We start from the raw sequence: 20,230 nt of genomic DNA, 5'->3' as shown, positions 1-20,230 counted from the left end.
TTTTTCAAACTTTAATCGAATAGAAAAGATCATGCCATTTAAGCTCATTTTTCAAAACATTAACAATGGCAATAAAGTTACTCATGCATACTTTATTTATCACTCCTATTCCACTGCACTCCCCCAAAACAATTGACAAAAATCCATTAATTATTTCCATGCAGACATCTAGAAGACATTTTGACCAACATGTGAGATTGTTCATCGCAGTCAGTATGCATTTAAGATTCAAATCAACAGGCACATGAAAACAGTGACTAAACCAAAACTCCTCACAATTAACTGATGTCATTCAGAGACATGTCAAGGTAGACCACGGGTCTCACCAAATGGCGCGTTACACGTTAACAGAGTTTCACAGGAAAATGTCCTCTTTGGGAGATGAGTAATCCAACCTGCTGAGGTTAGCTTTCTTATTCTGCAGTAAAGTGCAAATTTCATAAATATAGCCCTGTTGCATTAGAGATCGTCAAGAGCTCCACCTCAAAAAAATCAAGCATCCAACAACTGAGGACACCAGACAGGATCATTCGACATCAGTTAAGTGATGAGCAAGCGTAAAGTGAACAGGAAGCAAAGTCCACAGTTCTCTCGTTTGACCTTTGAAGAGGCGAAAGCCGTAAAAGCTGGACAGCGAAGGGTGACGACAAGTGAGAACATGTGATAGGGAGATTGTAGTTCGATTCACTGGTGTAGGCCTGATGTCGGTGTGTGTGTGTGTGTGTGTCGGCCTCCCAACAGCTTTGGCACAGTCGCTCAGGCAACGGGTGATACTCTCTGAGACGCCGGGAAGCTTCTGTTGTTGTTTATGATATCATCCAAGTCCTCATCATCTATAACCACTGAAAAGACACAAGAAGAAATGCATCATTTGACAACAGAGTGGAAACGACAAGTGAATATGACAAGTCCGGGTGCGTCCTGGGAAGTTGTAATAACGCGAGGTGCACTTTGGTGGGAGCAAGATGGCAATGCATGCATAAAATTCACAAAAGTGATGAATAAAAAAAGTGTTTTGCTTTGTTTTTATTCAGTTTATTAAGATGCTGATTTGTTATATATTGTATTGTTTTATTGTGTTGTATTTTGTACATGCAACACAGGCCATGTTTACAGCTGGTATTAAGATGAGTTTTGGTCGATCGGATCACAAGTAAACCGAGTTTAAGGGCCCGTTCACACCTACCTTGTTTGGTCCGGATTTTCTGACTTTTCAGTTTGGTCCGAATCAAAATTACAGGTGTGAAACCTCCCCCGTACCACGGTCCGGACCAAACAGACGAAGTTTGGTTCGACAAAAAGAGGTTCATAAAAAGTTCCTGTTTATGTTTAAATATTATAATGATGTTTTTAAATTCAATCTAGGCTACATTGATTATGAAAAGTGAAAAGATGCACAATATGTCAGAAGACAATTTTGTATGATTTTGCTTAGAAAGCCTTTCTTTAATGTGAATTTAGTTTCGTATAAATTGTATCTTAATTTTAATCAATGTTTAATCAGATAATTGCCTGGATTTAATAATTAAGAAGCAAATAGTCTATAGCAGACAATAATCGCAGGAGCGTTCACATGCTTTGCACATGAACTGGAGCGCGTCTCAAATAAACCGAAACTCAGCAGCTACTCGTCTCAAAAAAATGAGAAATATGTGTATATAAAGCTTGAAATGTCCACTTTTAAACGTAACGAAAAGAAAATAGTCAAGCAATGCGCCCTGTTCAATAGTGGCAACGAAATGCGTCCGTTCATTCACTCTTGTCAAAGACGCTGATGTCAGACGGACGTCCGTTTACAAAACAATCAATGTCCAGATGCCGCCCACAGAGATGATGACGAGTGGACGCAAGTGTGTTATGTAAAGTTCTTTAGTGCGCTCGCATAATTGCAATGTGAAACCAAACCAAAACTAACCGAATATATAAAAAGTATCAAAACATGAACTTCGGTTCAGACCTTGGTGCGGACTTTCAGGTGTGAAAACTTAACTTTGTCCAAGTTGTAAGTCGCTTTGGATAAAAGCGTCTGCTAAATGCATAAATGTAAATGTAAATGTAAATGTAAAACGCCCTAAGGCTGCTTTCACACCTGCCTCTTTTAGTTTGGTTGAATCGTACTAGAGTTGGTTTTCCCGTTTGGTGCGGATCGTTTGGTCAGGTGTGAAAGCAGCAATCACACTCGGGTGCGCACCAAAAGTGGACCAAACAAGCATCCCAAAAGCTCTTTGGTGGTACTCGAACTCTGGAGCGGTTCGTTTGTGGTGAGAACGTGATCCGACCTCGAACAGACCCAACTGCAAAAAGTACTGATCATTTTTGGAATAAACCAGCTGCGCTGTGCATTATGGGATGAGGAAGTGTTTGTTGACAGTTAGCATGGCGGCTCGCAGACAAACTTGGAGTAGGGAGGAGGTGCAGAGCCTCATAGAAATTTGGTCTGATGACCATATTAGGTCCAACTTTCGAAAACTCACAAGAACAGCGCGATCTTCGCTTGAAGTGACGAGCGATGCGCGCTCGCCGTTTGCAGTGCATTAGAGCGGTGTTTTCAAGCCGCATCTGCGCTTCATTATAGAAATGTATTGTTTGCATATTGTGGTGTATACAAACAATGTAATAGATTATGGCCCGGGACAAAACCAGCCCGCGCAGTCGCAGTTTAGGAAATACGCCATGGCCAATGAGTGCTGTGGATGTTGTCATGTGACTGCACTTTGGTTGGTCGGACCAAAGCAATCAGTGTGGTGTGAAAACGAACCAAACTCTCCTCTACTGACCTAATGCGTAAACATTATGGGATTCACGCTAGCAAGATAGGATTTTCACTTTGGGTGCGTTCACACTTGTAGTTTGGTTCGTTTGGTCCGGACCAAAAAACAAAAACAAAACATAGTCCAGGGGCCCGTTCTTCGTACCTCGCTAACTCAGTTAGCTGGATTTGATTGTTGACGATTTGGCATGATCTTGGATTATTTGGTTCTTCGACGCTCATCCTGGACTTGCTGTCATAGCAACAGGTCCGTAAGCTTAAACCTGCTCGCGAGCGGCTTATTTCATGGAAACAGGATTAGATTGCATCTTGAGGTGATACTTAAAATCTGTCCCAGCCACTGCTACTTTATTACAAGAGTGCATTACTGAACCAGGGGCAATAATAATACTTTTAAATAATAATAATAATAATAATAAGCACATTTTTAATTGTATATGTATATGAGAATGTATATAATATGATGTTGTGTATAATACTATAGACACAGCCACTTGGAGATGCAGATAATTTGATCTTGACCCTTAAAGGTCCCATGGCAAGGCATTTTTCTATTATTTTATAGTGTTTTCTGAGGTGTACTTATATTATTAGTATGATTTTTACATCATAAAATGTCATAATTTAGAAATAAAAGGCATTTTTTCTATACTGCTGTTTGCCCTGTGGCTGAATGCCCTGCTTCAAGAGGCGTGTCTGCTGTGAGACTTCAGTAAAAACGCCCACTGTTGTGATTGGCTGACATCTTTGCATTTTAAATGAGCGGAGGGGGCGTGGTTTAACGAGGCACGAGCAGGCACGAGTCTGCCAGAGAGACGGATGGACCTGTGTTCACTTCTCATCAGTTCTCTCAGCATGTCTCAGTTCAGGGTGAACTGTTGTAGTTACAGCATATACTTCAGGTTATTAGTTTATTTCTAGTCGGAGGGGCTGTCACTCATGTCAGAAAGTTAGTAACTTTAGTAAATTATGGATCAGCGCTGACTCGAGACGCGAACCGTTTAGAACGATTCAGTCCGATTTGGTGAACTGGTTCGGTTCACTAAAAAGAACCGATTCAAAAGAATGATTCGTTCGCGAACCGGACATCACGGAGACGAAGCGATTGCTAACAAAGTTATTTATAGTAAGTACGGAGTTATGAGAGCGCTGTCAGTCAGCGCGAGTTTATTGTGTTTGTATCTGAGAGTTCTGAATAAACACGAGTCCCAGTCACACCGAGTCCGTCTTCATCATTATTCTACCAACTTTGTAACACATGCAATGTACCATTACAGCGAGATGAACGAGTTAGTAAGTTTGATTAAAGCATTATTTAGATATGTTCCAATCATATGAATAGCGTCATTGACGCGCATTGAGTAACGTTACACAGCGCAAACAAAGACACAACAGCTGTAATCGAATGTAATCCAGTTTATTGTGGGGAAAGCTGGCTAGCCTAGCCAGATACCCTCACGCTTACCCCCCTTCTGCTTAATCTCACGCCGCGTTTGGTGCCTCCGCTGTGGGCCAGATGCAGTACTGGGGGTCGGGGATGATGAAGGCCGAGCTTCGGCGTGCGTGAGGTTTATCTCTAAAGATGTGACTGCTGATGTTAAACAGAAAAGACTGTATGCACATTTTAGAACAGATAGACGCGACAAGGACGTACAAAAACACTGACTCACAAGATAGAAAACACGAAAACACCGTTCTGTCGGGAGAGAGAGAGAAGCCGCTGCGTGTCCACAAATAATAAATAATAAGCTACACATAAGAAATCAATGATCACAGATCAGAAGGAACTGAAGAAAGACTTCTGTTTTCATTTGTACATCCAAACACTGAGAAACTGCCAGCATTCACTCGTTCACAAGTAACGTTAATGCTCTTGAGTGTTTGCATGGGCGTGCCAGATTCTCTGGGCGGGGGAAAGGGAGGAAACCGTTCCTGCTTGGACGTCAAACCAGGAGACTTCAGGATTGGCTAGTCTGGCCTGTCATTTTCTCAAAGGCGGAGAGAGACAGCCATAACTCGGGTTTACACCGATCAACATTTCTATCCACTTGGGGACAATATTCAGGCTAGGGGAACTCATATTAATGTTGAAATACCTCATAAAATGAAAATTTCATGCCATGGGACCTTTAAGAAACTTTAATACTGTCACGTTACAAATCTGCTTCAAATTGAAATAAAAATTTAATTACAACATTGAAATAAAAATGTAAAGGGTGTACAAGTACTGTATAAAATCGTGAATATAAATAATTGGTTATCATGTTAAAAAAAATTTTTTTTTATCATTGATCAATAACTTATGTTGGTTTGGTCGTTTAGCTGTTTCAAATAATAAAGGTCCAGATATTCGTAGGGTTTTTTTTGTGTAATTTGCCAAGTTTTTTGCCAGGTGGCTTTTTTAATTATATGATGTCATTACGTTGCTGTCTTGACGCCAGCCAATCGCTGCATTGCTGATCATGGTTTCGAGTATCGCTGCATCGGCCCTCTTCAGGGAAAACAAGAACGCGCAGTGATCGTAGATCGTTTAATCCAGATATTTAAATCCAATCCGCAAATTCGTTTGAAGAACCAAATTAGCCAGACATCATTTATCACGATGAAACGATCTGGGATCTGTCAAATCATCTCCGATGTATTAAGCGAGGTACGAAGAACGGACCCCTGGTCTGCTTAGCGTTCACACTGGCATTTTTAACAGCGAACCTAAAGTTACCGAAGGCATAGGGATACGGCCACAACCTGATTGGTCGGCTTATGATGTGTATTTTGCGACGGAGTTTGCTTACCAGCATTCAAAACAATGCTGTGTGCTGGATTAGACGCCATAATTTTATGCGTGTACATAGGCCTATGGTTTTATTTTTACCAGCTGACAACTCACGAAGAGCTCATAAAATGTTCAAAACAGCAGCAGGATTTCCTCCGTCGTGTGCAGAAATGAAGATCTGCATATATTGATGAGGCGCTTTCCCTCCTCTTTGCTCCACGTTTGCCCTCTACTCATTTTGGATACACCGATCTTTCCGCGTCGTCAAATCAGCTGACTTGTAGCGTCGCATCTTGTGACATCACGTCCTGTTTTTGGTTCGTTTACATGTCTTTGGTCCGTGTTACGTTCATATATCAATCGAACCGCACCCGAGTTGGTTTGGAAGCGGGCCGAGACCCATCTTTTTAGCGGAGCAATCGCACCAGGGTTCATTTTAATCGAACCAAACATGACAAGTGTGAACTTGAGACCAAAGTTTGGTTTGAAGATGAAAAACGTCCCAATGTTCTCTCTCCATTCCTGATTTCTAACACACACTCACAGCGTTCGGCTGGTCTTGAGTATGTCAGAGCAGAAACTAAAGCTGATGCTCTCAGAGTGTTTTTCCGTCGTCTCCGGGTGTGTTCATATGTAAATTACACAAGCTTAGAAGTCCGTTAGATCGAAAGATCTGAAAAAGCCCATACATTTACCCGCCCATAGACCCTCCCAAGGAAGAAATCAGGACAGAAGTGGTTGAAAGTGGACAAAAGAGACGGATTAAAACACCAGCTGTAAACGGGAATATGTCTCTCGTCTACCTGTGATCCGATCCACCAAAACGCATCTTAATACCAGGTGTAAACAAGGCCAGAGATAGATTTATTGTAAATTAACAAATTCACAGACACTGCGTCCAACATGTTGTTTTCTCACTGACACACCCTCATCTCAGCAACAGGTTTTTATATTCTCATAATTTCAACTTTGGCGTGACACATCATGTCAAATCTATAAATACAATCTTTCCGACATGACTTGAATACACCATTAGTCACAATTATTACTTCTCAACAAAGTTGTTTTTAATAACTAGAAAGGGGAACATGTTGCTTGTGATCTTCTCAATAACAACCTGTTGTGTCTTATTTTCTTTGATACTAGCATTATTATTATTCATGTCATTATTGTGTGGTTTCAAGGGATGTTTGTCTTTCCGAGTACGAGATAAGACAATGTCTCAATTTCAAGGTTTTTAGCGTCACAGGACGATGTTGTGAAGCAGTCATTTTCCATTGCTTTGCTTTCAATTATTCAATAAACGGACATTTTTTAAATAATTACTACTTTGTCTCCTGCTTCTGCTCTTCACCGGCTTTCTCACACAACTTCTTGGCCGATAGAAGACGGTTAAAGGGACAGTTCACCCAAAAATGTCAATTCTGTCATCATTTACTCACCCTTGTGTTGTTGTAGAGAAGATATTTTAAAGTATGTTGGTCACCTCCAGACAGTTGACGACACACAATGACTTTCACAGTATTTTTTTTCCTAATATGGAAGTCGTCAACTTGATTACTGGCACACTTTAAAATATCTTCTTTTGTGTTCAACAGAAGAAAGAAACTCATACAGGTTTGGAACAACTTGAGGGTGAGTAAGTAATGACAACATTTTGGGGTGAACTATCCCTTTAAGACAGGATCCAATCACAAATACCCTGAACTCTCGGTTGATTAACCCAAAGCTTGCTTACTCGAGGTGTATGCTGGATACAAAAACGCGTCCGTGAGTAAGTTCAGACAACTCGGAGTATGTATAACACACAAGACAATCTCAACAGAGCGACAAATCGATGATTCAGTGGAAACAGACGCTAAGAAAAAGTGTGCCATTCTACTTCCTTCTTCTTTTGTTTAATGGTGATTTACATAACCTACTTAGTGCACATCACCACCTATTTATCATCTTTTCGTTTCATCTTTATTCACTGAAACTAATAATGATAACATTGATTGTTTAATGATGCTAATTAATTGAATGCAGGGTGTATTCCAGAAAGCAGGTTATGTGGCATATCCGGGTATGTTTAAAGAGTAAGTGTTTAACTTCAACTTTTTTTACTTACCCTGAAATATACCTCCGTTTTTGCTCCGCTTGCTTACTCATACCCAGATATGCCACATAACCTGCTTTGGACAGAGAGATATATGTGTACCAAGTTTAGGGAATGTTACTTGAGAACAGGGATTTGGGACAGCACTGCACTGCATATTTTGGATGTTTCCCCTTATTTGACACACCCAGTTGAGCAGTTCATCCAGCTGAAGTAAATAAGGGAAACTTCCAAAATGATTCCGTGGATTATTATACAAGCAACACATGATTTCGAAATCTTGGACTCGGGTCAACGATTTGGAAAGAAGAAGAAAAAGGCAACATAAAAACACAGTGGAAGATCACACCCACCTCTCGTAGAGCGGCCGATCTGTCCGAGTTTGGGGGCTCGCTGCATTCTCCGTGGGGCGGACCGGGAGTCTGGTCGGTTTCGCCCTGCCTGCCCGTGGTCGTACGGGATTACCGGACTGGGTTGTAAAGCACCTGTCGGTGGGATGAGATCGGGCATCTCTGCCATGCCGTACATGACCTCCTGCTGTTGTACTTCGGTCGGTGTATTCATAAAAAAACGACCACAAGTCGTAGGTTGTCGGTGCACTTCCGCGACGGCGACAAATATTTCACAATCCACCTTAAAAGCAGTGTTTACAACACCTGTGAAGGGTTAAAAAAAACAGTTTTTTAATGGATGAACCTATATGTCCTAGATAAAGAAATCTAGTCAGCAATTTTAGTAATAAATCACACAGTCGGATTACATATACACCTTGTATACACACACACAAGTGACGAAGAAACAGTTCGCGTGCACCGGATGAGCTTGAGTATGTTCACGCCTGTCAACAACACAGCTTTTCGCTTACACTACACTAAGCTGTAGCCGAAACATATAACATACAGATTTAAAACACCGAACCGTGTCCCTACCTTGTATTCGTCCGGAGCGTGGCCACCGTTGACTGGTATTTGTTTGCTATGTCGTGTTGTGCGCCGTGTTCAGCGCGAGTCGGAAGTTGCCTACTATCTACGGCGGCGAGAGTCTGTCGTAACTCTCACTTGGGGATTTCCTTGGTCGTTTCTGTATGCGTCACTGCGAGGGAGGGCCCGAGAGATACTCACGCTGAGCCGACGGTAGGCGGTTATTGACGGTTCGCCCACCGCGTGTGTGTGGGCTCACCAACTGTAACTACATAGGCGAGAACCCACACTGGACGTTAGAGAAGGTTTGACGGTTTGTCTTCAGAGAATTCAAATTACTTTATTAGCATGAGGTAGCCTACTTATTGCCAACGAGAGAGAGAGAGAGAGAGAGAGAGAGAGAGAGAGAGAGAGAGAGAGAGAGAGAGAGAGAGAGAGAGAGAGAGAGAGAGAGAGAGAGAGAGAGAGAGAGAGAGAGAGAGAGAGAGAGATTGGCTGGTAAAATATTGGCTAGCTAAGCTTTGTGAAATATTAAAAATAAGCAGCTGCAATTGTGATATAGCACAGGGGTTTTTAAACTTGATGATGCCAAAGACCCCCAAATATGATTAACCTTTATGAGGGACCCCCTTCCTAAAATCCATCTATTTTTATGTACAAAAAAAAAAAAAAAAACATTTAAAATGTTAGATAATGGTAAGGGTGACATTATAAATACAAGTTGTTTCCCAACTTAAATTGGATATTAATGTTTGTTGGATGTATAAACCTGAAAAATTACAAATTATTTGTATAAGCAACTTTCACAATAAATGTATGTAATCAGCTTGTACTGCGTTAAGACCTTACAACCCCAGTGAGTGAGATAAAGGGGACTATAGTGAGAAAAACAAACTAAAGATACAAAGCAAACATATGCAATTCTGTACTGCAAGAAAGGAGAGAAACATTTAGAAATGAAACAGTTAGAATATTCAGTAGACTTTATCCATTTTGGCTTTTTCTTTTTATTCTCCCCTTAGAACCTTCTGCAGGACCCCTGTTTGAAAACCCCTGATTTAGCACATATTTGATAATAAAGCCCAAAACAAATAAAACACAAATGCTTTGTGTATCTTCACATGACTGCTTGTTGGAAGTGATGTAGGCTACTTAGTGTGATGGTACCTACCATAGGATGTTATCAGACGATATTTACAGTAAAATATCTGTCCTATAAGAAAATAGAATAACTGGCTGCATCCGAAATCGCACACTTCCCTACATAGTAGTAGGCAAAAAACAGTATCCCCTCCTGGGACCCAGAAAAAAAATATGTTATGATATGTCCTCTGTAGTTGACACAGTTGTTTAAAAAAATAAAATGACATGAAATTGCATGTATAGGCAAAAACAATGAGATTTATTTTTGATTCACCAATCAATTTTTAGGTTTCAGGATTTTTTTAAAACAAACTTTGTTTAAAGATGATTCTGAACTATGTTATGAAAGATATAACGAAATGCATTGGTATACCATTTTACGTTATGCAATATATGGGTAAAATTGGATTTTCCCATTCAATACAATGCATCTATACACTGCATCTAATTTGCATATTAATGTGTTCTTGGTGCAACATGTAATGAAAAAAGAAGTGTAATAATGGGAGTAATAATTGGCAACATTTTCATAATAATATCTAATATTTTATAGGAATATTGATATGTAATTTCTTATATTTACTTGTTACGTCTCCAAAATGCCTGATAAACATGATTGAAGTCCTGGCGTCCTCTACAGTGGACATGTATGAAATCAATGGCCTAATCTATAACAGAAAGTCGTATTTTGATTAGAAACCCCATAACATTTTTCTGAGATGTTGATTTATAACAAACAATTAGAAAATTCATCCAATTTAAATTATAATTACAAAATATTATCATATTTCCATAAGAGTGCTAAACATTAATGTCAGACGTTTTTAAAGACCAAGAAGTTGTTGTCCTGGTGAAACCTCCAATCATTAGGTATCTCTGCAAAGCCCCGAATGTGCTCTTTACAGGACATCCAGACTGAGACATGTCCAATAAACATGTCAGAAACATATTTCAATGAAATTCACTAAAATATAATGTCCACTACAGTGGACAAAAGTCTATTCGTGGGTCCCAGGAGGATATGACAAAAGTATGTCTGAATTCACAGTAGGCCTTCTTAGAAAAGAGTAAGCAAAAAGTAGCTGTGATGACCTACTTTCTTGAGCAGGTACTTATTTTGAATAAGTAATTACTTCACGACCGCTAAAAAGTATGTTCTATATAGTCTGAATGTGTGAAGTATGAATGTAATCTGGACGTACTACATTCACCATGTTTTCATTATCATGTGACCTGCGTATGTTGCGTCACTTTACTGCCATAAATCCCATCCCACGGCATCTTGGGACAGTAAAGTGTGCATATATGACAACATCTGCAGAGTTACGACGCTCAAAGTTCAAAGCAAACAGTTTCAGTGTGTCTGCATGAGGTCATCAGAGCTGCTAATCGGAGTTCTTAAGCTCCGCCCCATGAGCAGCAGCTCATTTGCATTTAAAGGGACACACACAAAAATGGCACGTTTTTGCTCACCCTCAAAAAGTGACAATTTTAACATGCTATAAAAGATTATCCGTGGGGTATTTTGAGCTAAAACTTCACATACACACTCTGGGGACATCAGAGACTTATTTTACATCTTGTAAAAAGGGGCAGTCAGCCACCCCTTTAAGTTTTTCAGCCAAAAAAGCTGGGGGAAAAACACTGACTCGTTCTGAAACCAAACGCCACTGTGTTGTTCATAGACGCGTTGCGCAATGGTTCTACCTAACATGATGTGACGTTCTCAAATGAGTTTTGAACACATCTTTTGTGTGATAAGGTCTACCATACACTGTACATGTGCCATGATGTTTAGAAGTCAAAGAGGCACACGTCCAGAAAACATCGTTGTTTCTTTGTTTTTATTTTGTGCTTGTTTGGGTTTTTTTCACCCACTGATCTTCAAGTTCTTCACATGTGTGTGTTAAAAACTTTCTTAATATCTGGCAAACAGGTTTTAAGGTTATTGTAAGTAAAACTTAATATTTTTCCTAATATAATATGTGGTTTGTTTAGTAAGAAACACAGTTGAGGGCAAGTTTGGCAACTTTACAAAAATAAAATATTTGCTATGAATGTAAGAACAACAGTAAATCTTCGTCCAAGTTTTACTTGGCTACACATCCCTTGCATTAACATTTGAGGAATGAAATCCCAATGAGGTTGAGTGGTGTTGTGGTGTTTCATCAAGACTGCACTGTTTGCTACATAAACAAGGTATAAACAATGTATATTTGTATATACAATAATATACAAACTGTAAAATATGAACAACATATTGGTTATTGCAATGTTTTATTTATGGTAAATATTTGCAGTTCATCCCCAAGGTGTGGCCAAACAATTATTTTGAATCAGTCTGTGGTCTATATTGACCAAATAAACCGTACTTATCTAGTGTACTCCATTATATGGAAGCAAACTAGTGATTCAAACCACATGCTCTGAACTCTGAAGCAACTCTAGTGCTGATATATTAGATATTTAAACCCCTGATAGGATCAACCTTATCAGATTTAACATGTTTTCTCTTGAGTATTGTTGTTTAGATTACAAGTAAACAAGCAATATCTCCTTTCTCATTCTGTTCAAATTTTGGTATGCACGGCGGACATGTCGAGACTTATTTATGCCGTTAAACCCTCATGAATAGTTTAGAGTATAAAAGGGGGTGAAGTGGGAAGGGGACAAGGGAGATAATCATTACACAGGGGATAAAAGGAGAGCAGAAGTCTTACCCCTTCAATAACCCGGAGCAGAGCAAGCGTGAAGATGTCCAAATCCATCCGTCTGGTGTTTGCCTTGGTGATTCTGACCACAATTTTGTGCAACAACTCAGGTAATTTCTGGAACGGTTCATTAGTTTTCACATGAATATTAAACTAAGGGAATTTTTTTAACATTACCTTTCGAGTGAATTAGTTGCATCCCTAATATTCTGTAATGCAATCATAAAGCATATGATTTTTCAATGTTTATCCTTTCGATGTTCGACTAATGTCACCTCATGTCTCCACACAGTCTGTTCACAGAGGGGACGATTTCCTGTTTGTGGCTGCAGAAGTAAGAAATACGTCTTTTTGCCAAAGCATTAATATCGACCACAAAAGTATTTCATTCTTTTTAATGCGATATTCAAATCTCTCTTCTCAGTTCATCCTAATAATAATAGTCTGCAGTGTAAAACGAAACACAATCCTAAAACCATTGAGGAGTACTACATAATTGTCGAGTGTATTTGCAAGAACCCCCAAAAATGTAAGTTAAACAACATTATATATAATAATTGCCGTTATGGAAAATCTAAACTATTCATTTTTTTGTCTTTTACACAGATTTAAATGAAGCCTCCAAGAAAATGTTTCGGAAGATGTGCAGCTCAAATTCTCAAACTCCTTTGTGATCTGATGGACGCTTTATAAAGTGCCTCAGTATAATTTGTCTCATATCTATACCCAACATGTACATTTAAAGTCTCTATATATGATGAAATCACTGAAGTATAATCACGAACAATGCTGTAAGCGTATCTTAAAACAACACAATAAAAGGATGTGAACTGTTGAGCCGTGTTTTCCTGTTATCAGTGTGTGTTTGTTATGATAACAATGAGAGATATTGTGTTCTGTATCTCCACTGGTCATCTTTGTTGCAGCTTTTACACCAATACAGGTTTCTTTGGCCAGATTCAGACTTTATTTTAAGAATTGTGCATGTTCTGACAAGCTCTTGTCCCACTCAGGTTCAGCTATGTTTGGACCCAAAAGTACATTTTTTACTGGTAAAGCAAATCTCATGATCTCTAAGATCTAGAGATCACCTTTGTTAGGCTAAACTTTCCCTCAGCATCGCAGAATCTGATAATATGATATCAGTTTTCATGACTAAGAAGATTTCTTGGAATGACTTGATTTCATGGAAGCAAGAATACATGAATGTTACACATATTACTCCTCTATGAGAATGTGCATTTTTATTGTTTAGTTAATACTTTGGTTCAAAAGTCTTCTTTTTATTTATAAATTAGTAGCCTATTACATTACTACGGAGCTCCTAAATGGACTTGGTAAAGGAAAAAAATATATTTGTCAGTGCTTTTGCGTTCCCCGATAAACTTTGTGTTCCGGCAAGTAAATTTGTGTTCACTTACAAAGAGCTCAAAAGGTTTTGCGAACGCAAAGTTTCTCGGGGGAACACAAAATATTTCAAAGAGAATGCAAAAGCATTGACAAAGAAATTGTCCTCCATCTTTTTTTTTCCTACACCATGTCCAATTAGCGGCTCTGTAGCCTACATTACTGTTTATATTTTGTAAGTGTTTCTTTATAAGTGTATTTTGCAAGGAAATACTTTATTATTTATATATTATCATTATCATTTGCTGATGGGTTAGAAAAATAATCATTAAATTAGACACGTTTGATTATCAAATACTCATATTATTGTCAGTGCTTTTGTATTTTGAGCACCTAAAATATAATTTTTATGAGTACAGTTTTGTTTCAACTTTTAATCAAATTCTTGATAACCATGAGCATATTTAGGCATACTAATAGCCTGGTTACTGCACAAAGTGGAAGAAAAAGAAAGCAAACCAATAGATTAGGGCTGCAAATTGATTTTGTTCAAAATTGAAATGAGCCAATACATCATCTATCTCTTTCAAAATGTGTTTTTGCCTCACTCTGATTCGCTATGGAAAGCCTATTATTAGTGTTTATATTCCTGTCTGGGTGTTTTTTGTGCAAAATTGCGTAAATAAGTCACTCGCCCGTGCGTCTCCGTAAATCATATAATATTATTATAATAATTATATAATAGAGAAAAGTTGCTCCGGCTGCTTTGACGTGTGTCTGGTGTGAGATTGGCAGATGTTAGCTGTCACAACTAGTAAGAAAGGTTGACATGGAGCCGTTAAATCTTCAACCTCCGGAGAATCACCAGTTTTAAACAAACGCCGAACAGAGGAGAGTCTGCTGGAGATAAGAGAACGTGACCGAGCTCGTAATAAAACCAGAATCAACATTGGCTTGGTTTTTCTGAGATGGCGAGAACTGAGGGATTTGAAATGTTGTGAAAGCGACGCAGAGATGATGGTGTTTTTATTACTCAACAGGTGAGTCATGTGTTTTACTGAGCAAATAAATCATCATATGTAGCTCTCTGACTTTGATTGTAAAGCATTATCTATTGTGAAGCTCATCTCATTACGGGTTGTTGTAACGCTGATCGGTAATTTATTTTCAAAGAAGTACTATGTCTATTAATGGGTAAAGCTACAGTAACGTCTTCAGCTAGTCAGCTTGAGATCCTTTCCATCTAAACGGGTTATATCTCTTAAGCCTAGTAGTGAATGTTTTATGGGCAGTGGGAAAATTACAAAATTTTGAGAGTTATAAAGAAAGAACCATATTCATCCACAGTCATGCAGAGCCAAGCACAACCTAAACAATGTTCTTCTGCAAAATGCATGCTGTTTTTTTCCTTATCAAAAGTTACCTTTAATAATTGATTTATCTGACAAATTCACAGTATTTTTTATTTAAAGGACGCATTAGTAATGTGCGCCTATAGGGGGGTGCACAACATGCCTATACGTACACTCTGCTTATCACACACACAGGGACGTGCAGCAGCAAAGAAACATTTTTAAATATTAAAAATAAAAGGATTCCTCTCTGGAGAAGCGTTCAGTCTTTCCGTGCAACTGGCTTTTAAAGGGAATGGGAGATGAGACTCTGACTGGTTTATTGCACTTTACGCCCCAAAACACACCCATGACTCAATAAGAGACTAGGGACAACCCTTTTGGACCATGAGCCTGGCACGCTGACCATTTTTTCAGTCGTTAAACCAGCAAAAGTGGATTCGGACACGCCCTAAGTGCACTTTCAGACCATGAGCTCAGATCGTTAAAATAAGGTCCATGGTTTTCTGTGGAATTCAAGATTCTAGATTCTAAGTTTGTTTTTTAAACAATAGCATTCAATAAGTAAGGAATAATTGACGACGGGCCGTTCAATTATTAGAATGATAATGCACACCCGAGGTGGTGATGCGGTCACGACGGGAAGCGGAGAATCAGTGAGTCGAATGAGCGGTTTGAATCGCCAAATTTCAGCAGTTTGGCGGTTTGACACGCGATCCGAATCATGATTCGACTCACTGATTCATAACGCTTCGAAGCTTCAGGATGCCGTGTTTTGAAATCATCATCACTATATAAGTCGTTATTTAGGGTTTTTTTGCGCACAAAAACTATTCTCGCCGATTCATAAAGTTATTTTAAAACCACTGTAGTGAGATGGACTTTGTAACGACGTCTTTAGTGCCTTTTAAGGGTCTTGAGAGTGAACCGTGCCATTGTGCCAATGGAGGCCTTTCAGAGCCATCAGATTTACACTAAAATATCTTCATTTGTGTTCTGAAGATGAACGGAGGTCTGACGGGTGTCGAACGACATGAGGGGAAGTCATTAATGACAGAATTTTCATTTTTGGGTGAACTAACCCTTTAAATCATACATCTATATTTGTTTGTGTGTATGTGTTTGCAGGTGCTTTCTGGTGCATGCCTTTATTTGTTTTTAAGGCAGGGCCGCAGGAGGATCTCCATGTCGACCCTTGTTGGACCGTCTCAGATGTGGCCATGCATGCAGCTGTAAGAGAACGTTACGGCATTGAGATGAAATGAAATCACTCATGAATGACGTCAAATGAGGCAAACTACATCTCAGGTGTTCAAATACTGTGACAAGAAACAAAAACAGCATTCAATGATGTTCTCATATATTAGTATAATAGTGGCACTATTGCACCAAATTTCTGTTTGGAAGTCTATATCAGTCTCCAAGCATTATTCCAATTCAACATGTGATTTACAACGGTTATGCAAGCATGAAAAGACTTACACAAACAGGCACCCACACATGCACACACACAAACATCCACGCACATGACCCGATGCCCACACACACACTTACATTCCACCCTTATGACCCTCTTCCAAAACCAAGTGAATTGGCTGCGATAAGCATCTTTTCTCAACACCAAACTAACTGAAAGTTCTTCTGGAAACAAACACCCACAACACGAACCAGTGCGCCGTGACTGCATGGTGTACAAGTGGCATGAGAAATCTGCTTGTTGCAGAAAGAAAGAGCTCAGTCATATCAGAGTACATATCATATAGAGAGTTCGTATTATTTTAAGACACACTGCAGGTAATGAATGACTTTTGTCTCAGACGATCAGACAAAAGTGTTGCGTCAGCTCTGAAATTCACCGCATCATGTCGACAGATGAGGTTATTCAAATTACACTGTCATGATAGTTTGATTTTAAAGTATATTTGAGACTATAGACTATAAAGATCTGGCTATGTGAGACTATAGTTCGAATGAATCATTTTTCTTACAGAAAGGCTCTTTCCGCATTATCCTGAACACTAGCTATGTTTCCATCCAAAGTTGCGATTTTATTTCAACTTATACGCAAAATCGCAGAAAACGGTTGTGAGTAAAGCAGTGTTTCCAACCCATTTGTTGAAGAGACTAAAATTGTCACGTCCTGTAAAATTGGTAGCTGTAATATCAGGGAATCCATTGGGAAGCCACTGTGGCTCTTTTTTACTCCGTCATAAGTGACTTGCATCTCAGAGCGGCAGTTGAAACGCTGTCATAAATGCTGTCATGTTCTCTTGAGTTGGGATGCTGGTGTTTGGGAACTCAATCGTGTGAGACGCTTCTGGGAGAGACTTAAATCAAATCAGTCTGATGACAGACATTGGCTCTGGTGTTTCAGAACGACCAAACCCAACATTTGAGATGCTGCGATGCGATTGGTCCCCTGGATAGCCCAGCTATCCAATCACATCCACTGCTGAGGCAAAGTCACATACGTTTTTTTGTTGGGCATTGAGGAATTTATTCAGTAAATGTGTTTCCATTGTAATCTATGTGCATGTCTTCTTGTCCTATAAAAATTATCCACCGCATTATGCGCATCTTGACATTTTCATCCAGCGTTTTTTTTGCATAAAAATATGGGAAAAGCTACTGTATAAGCATTCATTTCATGTGTCACCGAATGGAAGAGAGGCTCTCCGGAGCATAAACGTCACTTCTTTTTGATTTTCCCGGCAAAAACATCCCGAGTCCTTCACATAAAAATCAGTCTACAGTCTTTCATAGACTATGGAAGTCAGGGAAGGTCTCTATTTTTAAAGTTTAGTTACAAACTGGTCACACATTGGCAATAACAAAGTGATTAATACATGAAAATAAACTTCTGCCGTTATTTACTTAATTTCATTGTTTACTTCTATTTTCATGTCGTTTCTATGGCTTTCTTTCTTTCTTAAAATTTAAAAATAAAAAATAATAATAATAAAGCTGTTTTATTTCATTTGAATTGAAGTGTTCATAACTAGGGGAATCTCAAGATACTGTGTAGATGACTGCTAGAGTAATAAGCTGTATTTAATTTCAACACTAGATTGGTTTACATGTGTGATTTATAAGATTATGTTACACAAAAATGTCCTACACAAGAGTTCAGGCTGAGGTAATTCTTTGGATCTGAAAGGGATGAATGCCAAAACAGTATTCACTTTCAGGAAGTTAAGGTGACTGGCATCATTTCAAACCTCTCTCTCTCTCTCTTTCCTAGGGTGAAGTGTGCAGTGACTGTTTTTATGGCTGCTGTTGTCAGATCTGGCGTGAGATTACGGGACGGGCATCTGCGCATGTCAATGCCAACTCTAAAACCCATTACTCACCACTGCTGTATCTATGGGCATCACATCTATAGCTCTCTGATGAAGTAAGCGTTTGATTACTATACGCTTCCGATCACAAAGGATTGATCTCAAAACATAATAAAAATACTTACTAAACTACTTAAGATTTCAGTTAAGCCATCAAACCATGAAGATGAGCTTGCTTATTTCAGGAGGGAAAAAAGGTGATGTGGGTTCGGTATGGGTGGAAAAACTGAAAGAGGAGCTTAGCTTATAATACTATAACAAGTCCGACCGGTTCAGTTCAATTAAAAGTGAATTACGCTAAGCAAATTGCTCATAATTGCCCTTTTTTAAATTGTATCCATTGTCAATAATTTTATGCAAGTATCAGAAGGAAAGATTAATTGAAAAATCAAACTACACCGATCAACGTTGATGTGTTAGAAGCCGGAAAAATGGGCAAGCGTAAGGATTTGAGCGAGTTTGACAAGGGCCAAATTGTGCTGGCTAGACGACTGGGTCAGAGCATCTCCAAAACTGCAGCTCTTGTGGGGTGTTCCCGGTCTGCAGTGGTCAGTGTCTATCAAAAAGAAGTTAATGCTGGTTCTGATAGAAAGGTGTCACAATACACAGTGTATCACAGTTTGTTGCGTACAGACCAGTCAGGGAGCCCATGCTGACCCCTGTCCATCGCCGAAAGCACCAGCAGTGGCACAGGAGCATCAGAACTGGACCACAGAGCAATGGAAGAAGGGCCTGGTCTGATGAATAATGTGTTCTTCTACATCCCGTGGATGGCCGTGTGTGTGTGTGTCGCTTACCTGGGGAACACATGGCACCAGGTGCACTATGGGAAGAAGGCGAGCCGGTGGAGGCAGTGATGCTTTGGGCAATGTCCTGCTGGGAAACCTTGGGTCCTCCATCCATGTGGATGTTACTTTGACACGTATCACCTACCTAAGCATTGCTGCAGACCATGTACACTCTTTCATGGAAACGGTATTCCCTGGTGGCTGTGGCTCTTTCAGCAGATAATGCGCCGCCACAAAGCAAAAATGTTTAAGGAATGGTTTGAGGAGCACATCATTGAGTTTGAGGTGTTGACTTGGCCTCCAAATTCCCCAGATCTCAATCCAGTCGAGCATCTGTGGGATGTGCTGAACAAACAAGTCCGATCCATGGAGTCCCCACCTCACAACTTACAGGACTTTAAGGATCTGCTGCTAACATCTTGGTGCCAGATACCACAGCACACCTTCAGGGGTCTAGTGGAGTCCATACCTCGACGGGTCAGGGCTGTTTTGGCAGCAAAAGGGGGACCAACACAATATTAGGAAGGTGGTCATAATGTTATGCCTGATCGGTGTATACATGAAACAAATAAAGAAAATAAAATGTGTAAATAGTACATTAAAATAAAACATAAATAAATGATATATAAAAAATATAGGGCTACAGATCGGTCATTTGTATAAATGTGTATATTTAACATATATATATTTACAAATATTTAATGAGGGAGGGAGACATACAAAAGGTTTCACTGGGACAGGTTTGAGAACCCCTGGTCAAGAGGAAAACTACCACAGATCCCTTGTTAGACTTGCACGGGCTGTATTACAGAAACTTAAGCCGATTAAAATGCCTGCTTGAGCTGTTTTAACTGAAACCAACTTCCACTGGCATATCTTTAAATGTGTCACTGACATTGTTTTGTCTTCACACCAGTAGTGGGTTTTTTCTTTCTCAGGCACGTTTATAAAAGCAACTTAAATGTCCTAATTGAACTAAGGCCTAATCCT

General features: G+C 39.4%; 2 protein-coding genes across 2 annotated transcripts; one reads left to right on the top strand and one right to left on the bottom strand.

Moving 5' to 3' along the window:
- Positions 1–5: 5 nt before the first annotated feature.
- Positions 6–8,695, bottom strand: LOC307140691 (uncharacterized protein). The gene is made up of 3 exons (XM_079840359.1): positions 8,571–8,695; positions 7,995–8,297; positions 6–842 (listed from the first exon to the last, which is right to left on the bottom strand). Exons 2-3 carry the CDS (start codon positions 8,203–8,205, stop codon positions 757–759), a joined length of 297 nt encoding a protein of 98 aa, XP_079696485.1. The 5' UTR covers positions 8,206–8,297; positions 8,571–8,695; the 3' UTR covers positions 6–756.
- Positions 8,696–12,375: 3,680 nt separating this feature from the next.
- LOC307140676 (uncharacterized protein) lies at positions 12,376–13,250 on the top strand. Its single transcript, XM_079840333.1, has 4 exons — positions 12,376–12,525; positions 12,708–12,749; positions 12,840–12,944; positions 13,022–13,250. Exons 1-4 carry the CDS (start codon positions 12,459–12,461, stop codon positions 13,087–13,089), a joined length of 282 nt encoding a protein of 93 aa, XP_079696459.1. The 5' UTR covers positions 12,376–12,458; the 3' UTR covers positions 13,090–13,250.
- The last annotated feature ends 6,980 nt before the right edge of the window (positions 13,251–20,230 follow it).

The sequence above is a fragment of the Gobio gobio genome, assembly GCF_949357685.1.
Source record: "Gobio gobio genome assembly, chromosome: 2".
Taxonomy (NCBI): domain Eukaryota; kingdom Metazoa; phylum Chordata; class Actinopteri; order Cypriniformes; family Gobionidae; genus Gobio; species Gobio gobio.
This window is presented reverse-complemented; position numbering and strand designations above follow the sequence as displayed.